The sequence below is a fragment of the Corythoichthys intestinalis genome, chromosome 12 (assembly GCF_030265065.1).
Source record: "Corythoichthys intestinalis isolate RoL2023-P3 chromosome 12, ASM3026506v1, whole genome shotgun sequence".
Taxonomy (NCBI): Eukaryota; Metazoa; Chordata; class Actinopteri; order Syngnathiformes; family Syngnathidae; genus Corythoichthys; species Corythoichthys intestinalis.
In genome coordinates this window covers 48,584,951-48,601,281 of record NC_080406.1, presented here as the reverse complement: position 1 = coordinate 48,601,281, position 16,331 = coordinate 48,584,951, and the positions used below count along the sequence as shown (strand labels likewise).

Genomic DNA, 16,331 nt, shown 5'->3' with positions numbered 1-16,331 from the left:
TTTTAACTACAGTATTACCGGCTGAAGGACTGTCAAGTCGCCATTCATGTGCTGTTTTTAGTTGGTGTGTGCACCATCATTTTTTGTGAGATCACACAGAATTTTGGTAGGTATAAGGATGTATACGCTTTGAATTTATATATTTGTATCAGGGTTGATTAATTAATAGCGTACCGCACGTAACAAGTCACATTTGCTCATTATTACTCATGACATTAGTAACTGTTGCTAAGGGGGTCAAACTCGCATTTGTCCTTTATGCAAGATGTACAGTGCCCTCCATAATTATTGGCACCCCTGAAAAAGATGTGTTTTTTTAGTTTTTTAATAATTTTTTTAAAATTCAAATAATATGGGACCTTAATGGAAAAAATGAGAAAAATCCAACCTTCCATACAAGTGCATTCATTCAGTGGGGAAAAAATCCCACATAAAGAAAAAAATATTTGACATCAAATAATGTGTGTCACAATTATTAGCACCCCTGGTGTTAATACTTTGTACAACCCCCTTTTGCCAACAAAACAAGGTCTGGGGACTGAGATGGCCATGGGAGGAGCTTGATTTTGTGTCTGGTGAACCATTTCTGAGTAGATTTGGCCATATGTATAGGGTCATTGTCTTCCTGAAAGACCCAGTGACGACCCATCTTCCGCTTTCGGGCAGAGAGCAACAGATTTTGATTTAAAATGTCCTGGTATTTCAAACCATTCATGATGCCATGCACCCTAACAAGGTTCCCAGGGCCTTTGGAAGCGAAACAGCCCCACAGTATCACTGACGCACCCCCATACTTCACAGTGGGTCTGAGGTGCCTTTCAGCATGCGCATCTTTCGTGGCACGCCAGACCCACTTAGAGTGTTTGTTGCCAAAAAGCTCAATCTTGGTCTCACACAAAAATACACACAGTCCTAGGCTTCAACTGGAACCGTGTGCTTTGGTCAGATGAGACCAGGTAAAGAACCACAGGGTAAAAGGTAAAGCTGTTAAATCTGGAGCCTACCTGTAGGCATGAACAGGCTTACTACAAAAAGACCAAGGCCAAACATGGCTAATTTATTTAAATATCCGTATTTTAGAAAAAATAGGCCTACATGACTGTTGTGACATAAAAATATATATATATTTTTTCCCGGTCATTCATTTTCAGACAGGAGCAGCACGGCAAAACACCACGCTAAAAAATAAGTAAAAATATCAAAATGGCTTACCTCTTTGGGGCACGCTGTGGTAGGCAATGGATCAGCCCCAACAAAATGTTTACTGTATATGAAGGTGAATGGCTTCACCTTGCTGGCATTAAACTGGTCTTTTGGAAGTCCGCACAAGTTGATCCAATGTTCACGTTTTTTCCCTCTGAGTTTTTGGCTTTGGGAAACGTATGAAGAAAACATCCTTCATATGTGGACGGTCGTAATGACTACAATCGATTTTACAAGTACAATAGCGGCAGTGTTTACTCGGCATGTTCTTTTTTGAAAGATTACCGGTAGACAACAAGCAGTACAAGCTAGGGATGTCCCGATCCAGGTTTTTGCACTTCCGATCCGATACCGATATTGTTTTGCACTTCCGATCCGCTACCGATAATGGCCGATACCGATACCGGCCTATCTGAGCATGTATTAAAGTTATTTAGCCTCCTTACTTAGTTGTCAGACTCATGTTGATAAGGGTTTTAGTACTCTTGATAACAACTAGCCAGCTGAATTAGGTGAGTTTGAGTAACACACAATGGTTGGTAACAAGAAACTGACCTGTTTATTCAGTGACAAACACAAAAGATTATAAATAACAAACAGAAATGGCATAGTCAGTCAGTAAAACGTGCAAATAATATTGTAAACTGTCAGTGGAAAATCCCACAAATCCCCCAAGCTATTAGATGCTTTTAATGTTTCGTGCATTAGTTACAAAAAATGTATAAAAAGCCTCTCAGGTTTAAATAAACGACTATTTCAGTTTCAAGTTAACATTTTAAAACAGTAAATAAACTACTCAAGTCCTCATTCTGTCTCAGCAGCTTTAAACTACATTCAATTAATTTAATTTTCCGAATCAACTGTTAAAGTTGTTAAAATTGCTCCCGTTATTCCATAATTTCCCTTCTGTCTACTTTTGACATGTGAAAGTTTTAAAACTGTTTTGAAGATAGATTCAAGTCAAGATTTTGCCGATTTAGGAGTATTTTAGATAAAAAGTTAATTAGGTTCGCTTGGAAGGTTCAATACAACAGCCTACAAGGGAAGTCTCCTGCTTTAAGATGGCGGCTGTTTACTAACGCCGGCAAGTTTTCAATGCATGTGTTGCTAACGCTATCGAGTCTGTCATTGTGCATCCAGTTCTACATACATATATCTTTTAGACAATCATGATGTTTACTCTCGGGACACAATGCAGTCCGTTTCTCATTGCGTCCCGAAGACCCCGCTGTGTATTAGTTCCGCTTTACTTGACATATTTCAATAATCGGAATTTGGATGTTTGTGAATCGTTCTCGAATCTTCCACGGCAGAATCGCTCAAGGATGTAATGACGTCTGGGCATGTTGTACCGTGGTTCTAATGCTGCGTTCCAGAAAAGTGGGATGTCGGACTTTTCCGACCTCCGACTAGGAAAATATCATTGGAACACCACTCGAACTGGGACGTCCAAGTCGCGAAGTCGGAGAAAAAATAACTACCCCGACTTCCAAGTTGTTTCAATCTGACGTCACTGGACAAAATGGCGCTCAAGAAAACGAATGATAACACAATAATGAAGTAAATCAAGTTTATTTGAGACGCCATGTATTTTTTTTTCCTCATACAGTGAATTATCTTTGTTGTGCTATGTTTTTATATTGACGATCAGCAAAGGAATTGTAACTAAAAAAAAGGCAGTTTACAGTGTGGGCTGTAACGCAGCCGTCGTTTTTCCTCTACTATTTGATCGCTTATAGGAAGGCAGGTTCACTGGAGGTCAAAATGTCTTTGGATGGCCAAAATAAAAAACACCTCGTCGCGATCAGCCATCTTTGTTGTTTACATTTGCTTGGAACGCTTTGAGGTCGGAACTGGTACCATCCGAGTGGGATAAATCCGACTTCCCACTTCTCTGGAATGCAGCATAATGTGTTGGATGGTGCGTCTATACTCACGAGAGATAATGCCTCGTCATCCAGAATGAATTCTTAATTCTTCTTCTTGCAATGAATTCTTGCAATGACTCTTGTTATTCCCTGGGCTTTGGGACTGTCGAGTGCCAGTTTGTCACGCATAGCAAAAGTTTCTGCCAGTGTTAGTTGCGTAGGACCTTTCTTTTTGTCTTCGGTTTTCATAACATACTCCTTATATTGTTTGTGGTGGTATGTCGCTAAATGCTTGATTAGGTTGGTTGTATTAAAACTTCTTACAGCTTTACCACCACGCTTGACTTTGTGGCATATGTTGCACTCTGCCTCTTCGTCTTTGTCGTCCTTTAAGGTGAAATGATCCCACACAGCTGACATTTTTACCGACAAAGTCTCTCGGTAAATTGGGAGACGGTAACGTAGTGTGTTGAAGGTGTGCCGTAAAATGCGGACCGGATTTTAGGGAAACCAAAGCAAAAACTGGAATGGATTATGTATATCGGTGCGCTGGAAAACCCGGACCGGATTTTCAAAAAACTGGATCGGAATTTTTCCGTGTCGGTCGATCCGATACCGATGCACATTTTTTTGCCCATATCGGCGTCCGATCCAATCCAAATATCTGATCGGGACATCTCTAGTACAAGCATGGGTTGTATGCGAGCGCGCTTCTATGTTGGCCCTCTTCCAGTTTATGATGATGACGTCATGCAGCTTTGCAGTCTAGAAATAGCATTTGTGCGGTACGCTTTTACAGACTTATGTTTGCCTGTTTATTAAGAGTTAGCCAATGGAGGGTACGCATGCACTTCATCGCAGCCTTCAGCCTGTATAGCAAACTAGTTCTTGTCCCGGGAAAAAAACAAACACTACATACTTAACAAATCAATGGTTATATGTCAATTTATAAAGTAAATAGCCCAAAAAACTGTAACAACTCAAATCCTGATAAGCCTTATCACTCCACGGAAAGATGGTGACATGACTGTTTACAAACTGGACAGCTGGATAGCTTTAACATGAGAATGAACAAGGCCACATGCTACATCTCTAAAATGTCTTGCAAAACTTGACATAACAAAAACAGCAACACAATCATCAGATTAAAAAAAAAAAAAAAAAAAACATTTTTACTTGCTCAAACAGAAAAGCAAATGGTGTCAAATTATGTAGTAAATTAAAGTAAGTGAGGTAAAAACGGTCTTATTTGTTGTATAATTTTTCATCAAATAATTAAAAATGTGTTATATCATTGAATTTTGATATCGTGATATAAAATGGCCCATTTCAGGATAGGTTTATTTTTTCATGTTGTACAGTGCTACTTCAAACTAATGAACTAAACTTCTTACTGCCTTACGTACCAACCTGCAAGATAAAAAAGATAATGTTTCCCATCAACTCTTGTCAAACAAATACTGAATTGTATTCTGTGGTGAGTCCACATCATAATTCCTCTATGTGAAAGATCACATGATGCGTCTGCTGCTGAATCAATGTGAACACCTCTTTGTGGTCGCAACTCTCCTGTGTTTGCTCATAGGGATTGCTCACATTCCTGATATGCTAACTTGACCAACGTGCCCCAAAGGAGTCACTCACCTCGTTGACCCGTGCCCACTTTAAAATATGCACATTGAGTATCCGTAACATTAGATCTGGCATTTGTCTCTTTGATTTTTACACTGAAAAATATTACCAGTGCCATTGCCGTGTGTGGGTTCAACCACCCCTGAAATTGATTATTCTAACATTTTGCACCTTGTTATGGAGAAGACTATCATCATTAACGCAATTAAAATATCATGCCACGCACTGATGTATGAAAAATTCTTGGACACTCACCATTGCTTTTAAAACAACAGACTGTTAGTGTTAACCAGTGTTGTTAATAACGGTGTTACAATATTACAGCGTTGCTAACGGCGTTATATTTTTCAGTAGTGAGTAATCTAATTAATTACTTTTTGCATCTTGGCAACGCCGTTACCGTTACTGAGGATGGAAAGACGTGCGTTACCATGCGTTACTATATTGGTTGAATGACGCGAGAAAAGGCTGAGGGAGACGGACTCACCGAGACGACAGAGCAGAGCAGGAGTGGGGAGGAGGCGAAAAAGTTGTGATGCTGAGCAAACACGATGCTAAGTGGCTCCGATAATACTGTACCTGACTATAGCCGATAGCCTACAAACTACGCCCACTTGATATGGTAGATGTGGTAGATATCACATATATATAGAACTAGATGCGACATGACAGACACGGCGGCGTTAGCAACATGTACAGTATAGGAACTAGATGGGTTAGTAAAAGCGTAAGTTCAGAATTTTTGACATCAGGCTTAATCTTCGATTTAAGGGGGGGTTAATTAGTCAGTGGAGATGATTGAAAAAATTCCGTATCGTTTGTTAGTCTTTTATTATTTTCAGGGTTCCTCAGTTATTATGCTAATGAAAGTCAATATGGCCAATTAGCATGCTAATAAACACCGATATTCACAGCTCTAACATAGTCAAATAAATTCAAAACGCAGCTCAATGTTCAAAAACCCGCTGCATGTCTCACCAAACTGTCGTAATTCATTTAATTCAGCAGGACTATTTTTCCATATGCGTAATGGCACCACAATAGAGGGTAGTGCTATGGCCACTCGTCTTCACTTCAGTCTGCTATGCAGCGTGTTCACGGAAGGACGTCAACATGGTGAAATGTGCTTTTAGAAGCTGTGGAAACATACAGAAGAAATGGACAAAGGAAAGTTTCCACCGCTTGCCTGTGAAGAACGAGGAACTATATAAAAACTGGTTACTCTGCTGGATATGACATACACACACACCGGTGGAAAAAGTACTGCTTTGGAGTATTTGCGGCGCGCATTTTCATCGGTATCCTCTCCTGCAACCAAATGCTGTGCCTTCGACTGTCCAAACGTCTTCAAGAGCTTCTGATAAACAGGTAAAAAATTATTTTCATATATGAAAGTATATCGCATGCACACCTCAATATCGCAGCTCGCGTTAGTGAGGCTTGTAACTAACACCATACATATTTATGGTTAGCGTTTTTAAATTGGAAACAATGGTCAATGTGCTGTCCAATATCTCACGAAGTGCATTTTTCCTTCGTGCTATTATTTTAACAGCCGTTTGACAGGAAGGAAGTACTGTGGCGGCCATTTTTGTAGTATTTTTGTCAGTCCGTCGTTTGGTGAGCGCTGGTTGTGTTGTTTCCACTTTCGAAGGCATCATCTTTTCACTCTGATTCATTTTGTGATGCGACAGTGCAGCACAATAAAGCACCGGGAGCTCGGACGCTACCTCCCAACTCCCGTATTCATTTGGAATGGAGTTGTGTTCACTCACTAAGCCTGAACGATATATCGTTTAAACTTTGCGGTTTTTCACTTATCGCGGCGGGTTCTGGTCCCTATTAACCGCAAAAAACGATGGAATACTGTACACTGTGGTCATGATGAGTCATCCAAAGTCTTTCCAAACAGCTATTCAAGTCATCTAGTAAAAATGTCTTTAAAAAAAAAAAAATATATATATATATATATATTTTTTTTTTTTTTAATATCGCAATATAATATTGCAAACCCCCAAAAAATCGCAGCAGTAGTTTTTTCCAATATCGTTCAGGCCTATCACTCACACGCACACACACACAAGGGGAACAGACTATTACAGTCAACTTCCAGATCACCATCCTGAATGCAGTAAATCATTCCACTTCGGGTTGGGATTCGGTTTATGAATGGTGCGTAGGTTATGTGCGTGAGCAACCACCGTTTTTTGCACAACCCCACACACAGACACGTACTCTGACTCTTCCTCATTGGTACTCGTAGTCGGTAGTATGTAAATAAGTAATATGTCAATCATACAATATTTCTTTATCCTTCACTATTCGCCCCAGACACCTCACGCAATCAGTTATTGAAGGGTTATTTATAGTAAGGATTGTGAGTGAACTGGGGGATATTAGAATACTTTATCACTTTCATGAAAAATTGAGAAGAAAACTTTTGAGCGTACGCTGAGTGATAACTGTTACGTTTCTATGTCCTTAGATAAGTGACACCTAACTAGCTTGTAATAAAGGAATAAACCAAGAAGTAATCTCCGAGTTGGTCTTTGGGAAAGCGTTGAACAACGCTCCTAAATACGATTTAAAAAATCAATAAATTCTAAAACTTTTTTTATGAACATGACAATCCTGGATAAGTTTTTTAGATATTATGGTTTACCTTATTCCGTGGTGCGATTGTGTCTACAACACATGCATATTATCATGACAAATCTAACAAGCTACTTTTTACTGTGATCTCTAGGTGACCTGTTGATCCTGAAGGTATACCCAGAAAGAGGCTCCACTTTGTTTTCAACTCCATGAAGGCAAGGACGCCAGCAAGCGAGGAATGCTGGTGGTAGGCTCTTTCAACATTTGTCCCTTTAACAATTGCACTCGACCCTTCTTATGTGTACATATCTCAATCAAATTTACTCTATTAGGGACTTTGAGATACAGCTTGGAGTTTCCAAAGCAAACGAAAAAGATGGGTTGCCTGGAGGAGTTACGAGCCAACAACGCAGACATTCTGACAGAATTTGGTGGCGCATGTCCTGGAAAGACTGCAGGATTCATCAGTGAAGTTTGCTGATCCAGACTTTTATTTCAAGCCTCGAACTTCAATTCTCCAAACCATTGCAGGCATCAAAAGGCCTGATAAAGAAAGTCATTTTACATGTCAGTAGATTTAAAAAATAAGTAGGCTGACATTTTCCTTTTTTTTAATAGATACAATGGGGAGAACGTAGTATTTGATACACTGCCGATTTTGCTGGTTTTCCCACTTGCAAAGCATGTAGAGGTCTGTAATTTGTATCATAAGTTCTCTTCAACTGTGAGGGACAGAATCTAATACAAAAACCCAGAAAATCACATTGTATGATTTTTCATTCATTCACTAAATAATAAATTTGCATTTAATTGCATGAAATAAGTATTTGATACATCACAAAAATCAAACTTAATATTTGGTACAGAAACCTTTGTTTGCTATTACAGATACAAAACTTTTCCTGTAGTCCTTGACAAGGTTTGCACACACTGCAGCAGGGATTTTGGCCCACCCCTCCATGCAGATCTTCTCCAGAGCCTTCAGGTTTCGGGGCTGCTGCCGGGCAACACGGACTTTCAGCTCCCTTCATAGATTTTCTATCGGGTTCAGATCTGGTGACTGGCTAGGCCACTCCAGGACCTTAAGATGCTTCTTACGGAGCCACTCTTTAGTTGCCTTGGCTGTGTGCTTTGGGTCGTTGTCATGCCGGAAGACCCATCCACGACCCATCTTCAGGGCTCTCACTGAAGGAAGGAGGTTGTCAGCCAAGATCTGGCGATACATAGCCCCATCCATCCTCCCCTCAATACGGTGCAGTCGTCCTGTACCCTTGGCAGAGGAGCAGCCCCAAAAAATGTTTCCTCCTCCATGTTTCACGGTTGGGATGGTGTTCTTGGGGTTGTACTCATCCTTCTTTTTCCTCAAAACTCGACGAGCCGAGTTTAGACCAAAAAGTTCAATTTTGGTCTCATCCGACCACATGACCTTTCTCCCATTGCGCCTCTTGATCATCCAGATGGTCAGTGGCGAACTTCAGACGTGTCTGGACATGCACTGGCTTCAGCAGCGGGACCTTGCATGCGCTGTAGGATTTTAATCCATGACGGCGTAATGTGTTTCCGATGGTTTTCTTCGAGACTGTGGTTCCAGCTCTCTTCAGGTCATTGACCAGGTCCTGCCGTGTAGTTCTGGGCTGATCCCTCACCTTCCTCATGATCAGTGATGCCCCACGAGGTGAGTTCTTGCATGGAGCCCCAGAACGAGGCAGATTGACCGTCAACTTGAACTTCTTCCATTTTCTAATAATCGCTCCAACAGTTGTTACCTTCTCACCAAGTTGCTTGCTTATTTTCCTGTAGCCCATCCCAGCCTTGTGCAGGTCTATTATTTTATCCCTGATGTCCTTACACAGCTCTTTGGTCTTGGCCATTGTGGAGAGGTTAGAGTTTGTTTGTTTGAGCATGTGAACAGGTGTCTTTTATACAGGTAACAAGTTCAGACAGGTGCAGTTACTTCCGGTAATGAGTGGAGAACAGGAGGGGTTCTTAAAAAAGAACTAAGAGCCGAAATATTTACTAGTTGGTAATGTATCAAATACTTATTTCATGCAGTTAAATACAAATTTATTATTTAAAAATTATACAATGTGATTTTCTGGATTTTTGTATTAGATTCTGTCCCTCACAGTTGAAGAGAACTTATGATACAAATTACCGACCTCTACATGGCTTGCAAGTGGGAAAACCAGCAAAATCGGCAGTGTATCAAATACTTGTTCTCCCCACTGTATTTTTGAATGTACTATAATAATTAAAAAACACACATATTGTCTTATTTGTGAAATGTGAAGGTTTTCAAAAGTTTCTGGGTTTGTAGGAGTTGTACTTAGAACAATTGCAGAGCATCTTCAGTTTCCCTAAAACCATTGTAGTTCCCACTGACAGAAGTGCACTTGTCACGGATTCAGGAGACGACACAAGATGGAAGAACACGTCGCTGGCCTCTTCCCAGATGTTTGCCTTTTAACGCCCACTCAAGAACAACCCTATGTGCCACCAATTGGAGTTGCCAAAAACAACAAAACCATAATACAGGGTGATTAAAAAAGAAAGTGCCAAAATCATCATGTGATAGATCAAAAGTATATATATTATTTAAAAAAGTTACAGAACTCTAGCTTGGACACGTTCAATATTCCCAACAAATAAGCAGCACTCTACAATATGCAGCAGGATTCAAAATGAGGGGAAAAAAGTAGCGGCTTATAGTCTGCATATTACATAACTTCAAGTTTTTAAATCAAGTGCTCAAAGGTGACCATCACTGGCAATTTAAATACATGAAATAATACTTGAAGTTATGTTCAACACATTTGCCTATGTCAGAGTTTTATAATGTTTTTAATTTTTGACATATTGCGTGATGATTTAGGCACATTCTTGTAAATAGTTGCCATACTCCTACTGCTTTTTATATTGGCAATGCTTTTACACTCACAATGCATTACTGCTGTTATGATATAGCTGCTTTCCTGAAGTAGAACTAAGCTTAGAGTATACGAATATTCGCCCAATGGCAAAATAAAGCATGCAGGAATCCACTTACCTCATTGATAGCTTTTTTTTTTCCCAGTTGGTCTTGTCTATGAAGAAAAAAAGTTTCAAGAACACCTTTGTTGAGAAGTGGTAAAAAGTCTTGGTGTTCACTTGCAACGGTTTATTGAGTTCCTGAAAACTGTTCAGCTCCAATTCTTCCCTGCATTTTGGGGGCGGGAAGTCGCTTCGTTGCCACACACACACAAAAAAAAAAAAAGCGGTGAAAAGACCGATGTGATATCCCTCCGCCCAGCTTACCCAGCCAGCTTGTTCTCATCTCTGCAAAGCAATTGAGTTACTAATGTTGCTGTTCTTACTGCAGTTATTGACATGCAATGGTAAGTTTTAATAACTTTATCCTGAAAACATAGCCAACACTATTGATTGCATGCATCATCGATGATTCTCCTGCGTGCATATCTATGTTTTAGTTAGTATGCTAATTGGCCATATTGACTTGCATTAGCATAGCCACTCCGGAGCCCTGAAAAATAATAGAAGACTAACAAACGATACGGAATATTTTGAAATCAACTCCACTGACTAATTAACCCCCCCTCCCCCACTCGAAGATTAAGCCTGATGTCAAATATTCTGAACTCCCCCTTTAGTAAACAGCCGCCATCTTAAAGCAATAGACTTCTTAGGAAGGCTCTGTTGTAGAGAATCTTCCTAGCAAACCTAAGTAACTTTTTATCTAAAATACTCCTAAATCGGCAAAATCTTGACTTGAATCTATCTTTAAATGATGAACCAGTTTTAAAACTTACACATGTCAAAAGTAGACAGAATGGTAAATGGTAAATGCTGTTATACTTATAGGGCACTAATGCAAAAATGGGAGCAATTTTAACAACTTTTAACTCAGTTGCTCCCAAAAACGTATAAATACGTTCTATTTTTAATTGTTTCAGTGTCCCAAATACATCTTTTACGTTTTTTTTTTTTCAAAAAAGACATCTCTCAATTTAGCTCCAAAGCACAAAGCTGAAAATCCATTTAAAGCTATAACTGGCCATTGAAGGGCAGTAGCGCATTTGGTAAGACCCGCAACCCGAATGAACGGCAACGAACGACCAAGCTGCACGGCCGGGCACCGGCAGAAGACGACCGAATGGATGCCAGGCGGCGGACAATCGAGCAGAACAACTGGTAGGATGCCCGGGATGCCAGACGCAGGACGACCGAGCAGAACGAGTGGGACCACTAGTGCAGTGGACGATGTCTTTGAGTCCGTGCTGCTCGTGAGCAGAGCCCGCAGAGACTCAAAAAAAGTTAGTTATGTGTAAATAAATTCTTACTTTGCTATCAAAAGCTCTATTTGTCTTGTTGTTTATCTTATTTTGTAAAGGAAAACATTATTCAGATGTTTGGGATGTAACTAAAGGAAAAAATAGCTGTGTATAAGTCAAAGTTACAGTATGTTTGAAATGTATGCTTTCACCAAAAGCTCAATTTTTCCGTTTATTCATCAGAAATTGGAAAATTGCTCAACCTAAGCTATTTTCTAATGCTGATTTCTAAAGAATGGAAAAAGATATGAACTAACTTTTTTCTGCTGAAGGAAGAGAGTCTAATCTTTCTTTTGCTGGGTTCCATGTTTATATAGCAATAGAACAGAATTTTGTATGGGCCTGGCAAAATCAGTCAAAATCCAGTAAAATGCAGGAGCGAAGGGCCTTGCTCCGGTGAAAAAGGCTGGGAGTGAATGAGTTAACGGTTGATTCAGGGTAAAGGGTAAATTGGGGTAAAAAATTGGGCTAGGGTCAATTGTCCCAAAAACCTTTTAAACTTCACATAATGTGACCTATGTTTTTTTTTTTTTTTTTTTTTTTTTTTGAGGAAGTTTTCTTGAGGAAAAATAAAAAAACATGAAAATTATCACCAGTTACTTTGCCAAGTAACTAATTACTCTAACATTCAGGTAACTGAGTTACTGAAGTAATTTGTAACTGTCATTAATTTTTTTTTTTAAGTAAGATTAACAACACTGGTGTTAACAAGTGCCAGGCATTCAATTTCATACACCCAGCCAGGCATTTTTAGAACCCACAAGCAGACATAGGCTACCACAAAAGGAAATCATATGCCGGACGGACACCTGTTTCGGTGCCATTTATAGAGAACAGACGAGCAGTGGTAAATTACATCTTATACAACGGGGGCTTAACTGACGATGTCCAGGTTCTGATACTACTTTGGAAGCTCAAAATTTGCATCGATATCTTCTTATCTACAGCAATGGCGACGTAGCACTGCTGAACTGTACCGCCATCACTAACACCAGCAATGAACTTCTTAATGACAAGAACCCTATATCGGAGCGCATCCATCAGCTGGCAGGGCCCGAGCTAAAAGACGAGCTACTCAAACTTAAAGGTGAAAACAAGTTTTTTTCTTATTTGTATAAAAATTATCTGTCAGTGAAACACAACATCTTACTTGTCTGTGTGCTTCCTGTGCAGGATGTCGCACAGGAGAGGCGAAGCATACAAAAGGCTTCAACCTGGCAGCGAGGTTCATCATACACACAGTCGGACCAAAGTACAAAGCCAAGTACCGAACAGCGGCAGAGAGCTCGCTATACAGCTGTTACAGAAACATCCTGCAGTTGGCCACGTAAGATCCCCGATCAAACCATCATTAGCCATGATGCTTTAGATGTGATTTTTCTTAATTCTTTAAAATCTGTCTCTTTTGTGTTCAAAATAATAGAACAATGGATAAAGGCTTGTTTTCAATTTTAAATGACCAATAATGAATTGGGATACAGAAGATGATTTATTGCTCATATTTTGTTGACACACATTAAACAAAAAAGAATATGTTTTTTCCTCTACAAAATTAGACATTAGACAAATAAAACTATTAGTCAAAGGTACATACAGTAGAAGGTAATAAATGTCATATCTCATTTTCTGAAATGAACTTTTGCCCCCAAAAAATTAACTTTGACTGCTGATGTAAAAACTACAACATAACACACATAAAGCACTAACAACATTTAGCAGATAGTGGACATGAGCTAACACAAGACGGTAACATAAAAGTCTATATATAATAAGGCTGCAACAACTACCATTGATTCATAAATTAGTTGACAACAAATTTGATAATCGATTTTTGCCGGCAGCTATGAGCAATCCCGTTTGGGTCCTTGTTTGTGTGTAATGTGAGGCTTCGCCCGCGCGCCAGTGATTTAGTCGTGTGTGTTGATAGACCCAGTGTGCTTCCGTCAGAAGTGAGTAAATGCAGCCAATTGTATTATTTGTTCATGAGATGTTATGCTAATCGGTGTCGTAAGTGTCCGTTTGTATTGCGTTTTGGAGAAGCATATTAGTACACAAGAAAGCCCGCAAACAGTTTGCTGAAGACGTCAACAAAGCACATGGATTACTGGAACCATGTCCTATGGTCTGATGAAACGGGCGGGCTTTCTTGTGTACCGTCTTCAGAAGAGGCTTCCTCCTGGGGTGACAGCCATGCACACCAATTTGATGTAGAGTGCGGCGTATGGTCTGAGCACTAACAGGCTGACCCACCACCTCTTCGATCTCTGCAGCAATACTGACAGCACTCCTGTAACGAGTCACATGACATTTTGGAGGGAAAATGACAAGTAGTACTCAATTTGGACATTTACGGATGTACGTTTTTTCAAAGTGGTTTACTCACTTTTGTTGCCAGGGGTTTAGATATTAATGGCTATATTCTGAGTTATTTTGAGGGGAAAATAAATGAACTCTATTATATGAGCTGCACACTGACTACTTTTCATTGTGTCAAAGTGTCATTTTGTCAGTGTTGTCCTATAAAAAGATACACTTAAATATCTGCAGAAATGCGGAGGGTGTACTCACTTTTGTGATACACTGTAGTTTTCACTCCAAATGTAAAACTAGCCTTTACAAAAATGTTATAATTAGAGGTGTGCGAAATTTTCGATTCTTAGATTATTCGCGATTCGGCCGTGGAAGATTCGACAACAATTCACAAACATTCAAATATCCGATTGAAATATGTCAAGTAAAACGGAACTAAAACACAGTCAGCGCGGTCTTCAGGACGCAATGAGGAACGTCCCGAGAGTAAACATAATTCTTGTCAGTACCCGGGTAATGTCAATGCTAAACTCACGACTCTGGCTCAACTCATGCCGCTAGATTGAAAAAAAACAAAAACAAAAATACCTGACTGCTGCCGACAGCCGCTCCCAACTACGCCCACATAATGCTACGGTAGATAATAGATATCATATTTATATAGAACTAAATGCAAAATGACAGGCTCGACGGCGTTGGCAGCACATATACAGAAAACTATATGCAAAATGACAGATTTGCCGGCATTAGTAAACAGCCGCCATCTTAAAGCAGAAGACTTCCCGAGAAGGCTGTTGTAGCGAACCTTCTAAGCGAACTTAATTAACTTTTTATCTAAAATACTCCTGAATCGGCAAAATCTTGACTTGAATCTATCTTTAAAACAGTTTTAAAACTTTCACACGTCGAAAGTAGACAGAAGGGAAATTATGGAAAACGGGAGCAATTTTAACAACTTTAACGGTTGATTCACAACAATAAATTAATTGAATGTAGTTTAAAGCTGCTGATTCAGAATGGGGACTTGAGTATTTTATTTACTGTTTTGAACTGTTAACTTGATACTGAAATAGTCATTTATTTAAGCCTGAGAGGCTTTTTGTACAAGTTTTGTAACTAATGTACGAAACATTACAAGCAGCTAATAGTTTGGGGGGTTGGTAGGTGTCATCAATTATATAATTTATAATCGAATCGTAGCCTCTGAATCGTAATCGAATCATTAGGTGCCCAAAGATTCCCACCTCTAGTTATAATGCAATGACATAATCAAACAAGTACATAGATATGTGATTTTATCCATTTTCCCATAAATATCGCAATCACCGCTGTCATTTCCATAGAAAACCATTACAGCGCTGCTTGTGGTTGGAACTACTCACGCCTAAATGAACTACATGAAAACCCGTGGCGAGATCAGAGAGTGTCACAACTCTCTTTCTACATGGCTCTGATAAAACGTAGCTAAAAAAAAATAGGAACACATTCTTAGTACTTTCTGTACCTGCACAATCTGTCCCTGTCCTTCTCCTTTCTCCGTGTGCGACTCACTTCACTTCCTGGATCCATCAAAGCTTGTTTCTCCAATAGACGCACATACTACAATGGATAGTCAATGCCTACAATAGACGCACACATAAGCCCGTCGCGATATGCAATAAGTCCATTTATCGCACGGTAAATAAAAATGAGGGCAATAATTTTCACGGCTGCAATTTATCGCCATGTGCATGCGTGCATGCATTTGTGGGTGGGTGTTTGTGCTGAGAGCACTCAGCACACGTGTGTGTTGATGGCATATGAGAATCCAGTCCCTTTCAAAGAGGTTTATTGATCTCCAACACACTATAGAATTAAAGTTCAGACATACAAAATAAGGACACATCTAAAGAAAACATTGTTTAACGTTAGCATTGCTACATTGAGGCTCATGATAAAAAAGACAATGTACTAAACACTTTAGCCTGCTATAAAACATTAACAGTCTTCTCCAAAACGCAAAATTGCGGCTAAAGGGTGACACTTTCAACATGAAAAATCGCTGGTTAACAGCATTTGCAAATGAAAAAAATGAAGAAAAAAAATCTATTACTGACACCACTTCCATGACGAAAAGAGAATTGCCCTTTTTTAGGGAGTGTAAAGCTTATGGTTAGCGGTTTAGTGAACGTACTTCTGGTGAACATTTCAAAATATAAATACGTCACGTTCAACATATAAATACCGATTTCTGGAGTTAATCTGTCATACTTCAGATTCTACACTAAGAATAGTTTTAAAATGACACCCTCTATGAAAAATCTGATTTGCAATGGATAATTTGGCTTCAATTTGCTAACATGTGCACTTTGCAGGACAAGATGAGTGTCATTTTAGATCAAATACTGTGTGATGG

At 39.5% G+C, this 16,331-nt stretch overlaps 1 protein-coding gene and 1 long non-coding RNA gene across 3 annotated transcripts in view; both read left to right on the top strand.

Annotated features, from left to right (window-relative positions):
- Positions 1-16,331, top strand: part of gdap2 (ganglioside induced differentiation associated protein 2) — a 51,158-nt gene that overhangs the window by 759 nt on the left and 34,068 nt on the right. For both annotated transcript variants that reach the window (XM_057852331.1, XM_057852330.1), the window contains exons 3-4: positions 12,574-12,713; positions 12,800-12,953. In XM_057852331.1, coding sequence (XP_057708314.1) covers positions 12,574-12,713; positions 12,800-12,953 — 294 coding nt within the window. The remainder of the gene's footprint in view (positions 1-12,573; positions 12,714-12,799; positions 12,954-16,331) is intronic.
- On the top strand, positions 22-7,930 carry LOC130926965 (uncharacterized). Its single transcript, XR_009066319.1, has 3 exons — positions 22-6,071; positions 7,450-7,545; positions 7,631-7,930. It is a non-coding gene; the product is annotated as an uncharacterized LOC130926965 (long non-coding RNA).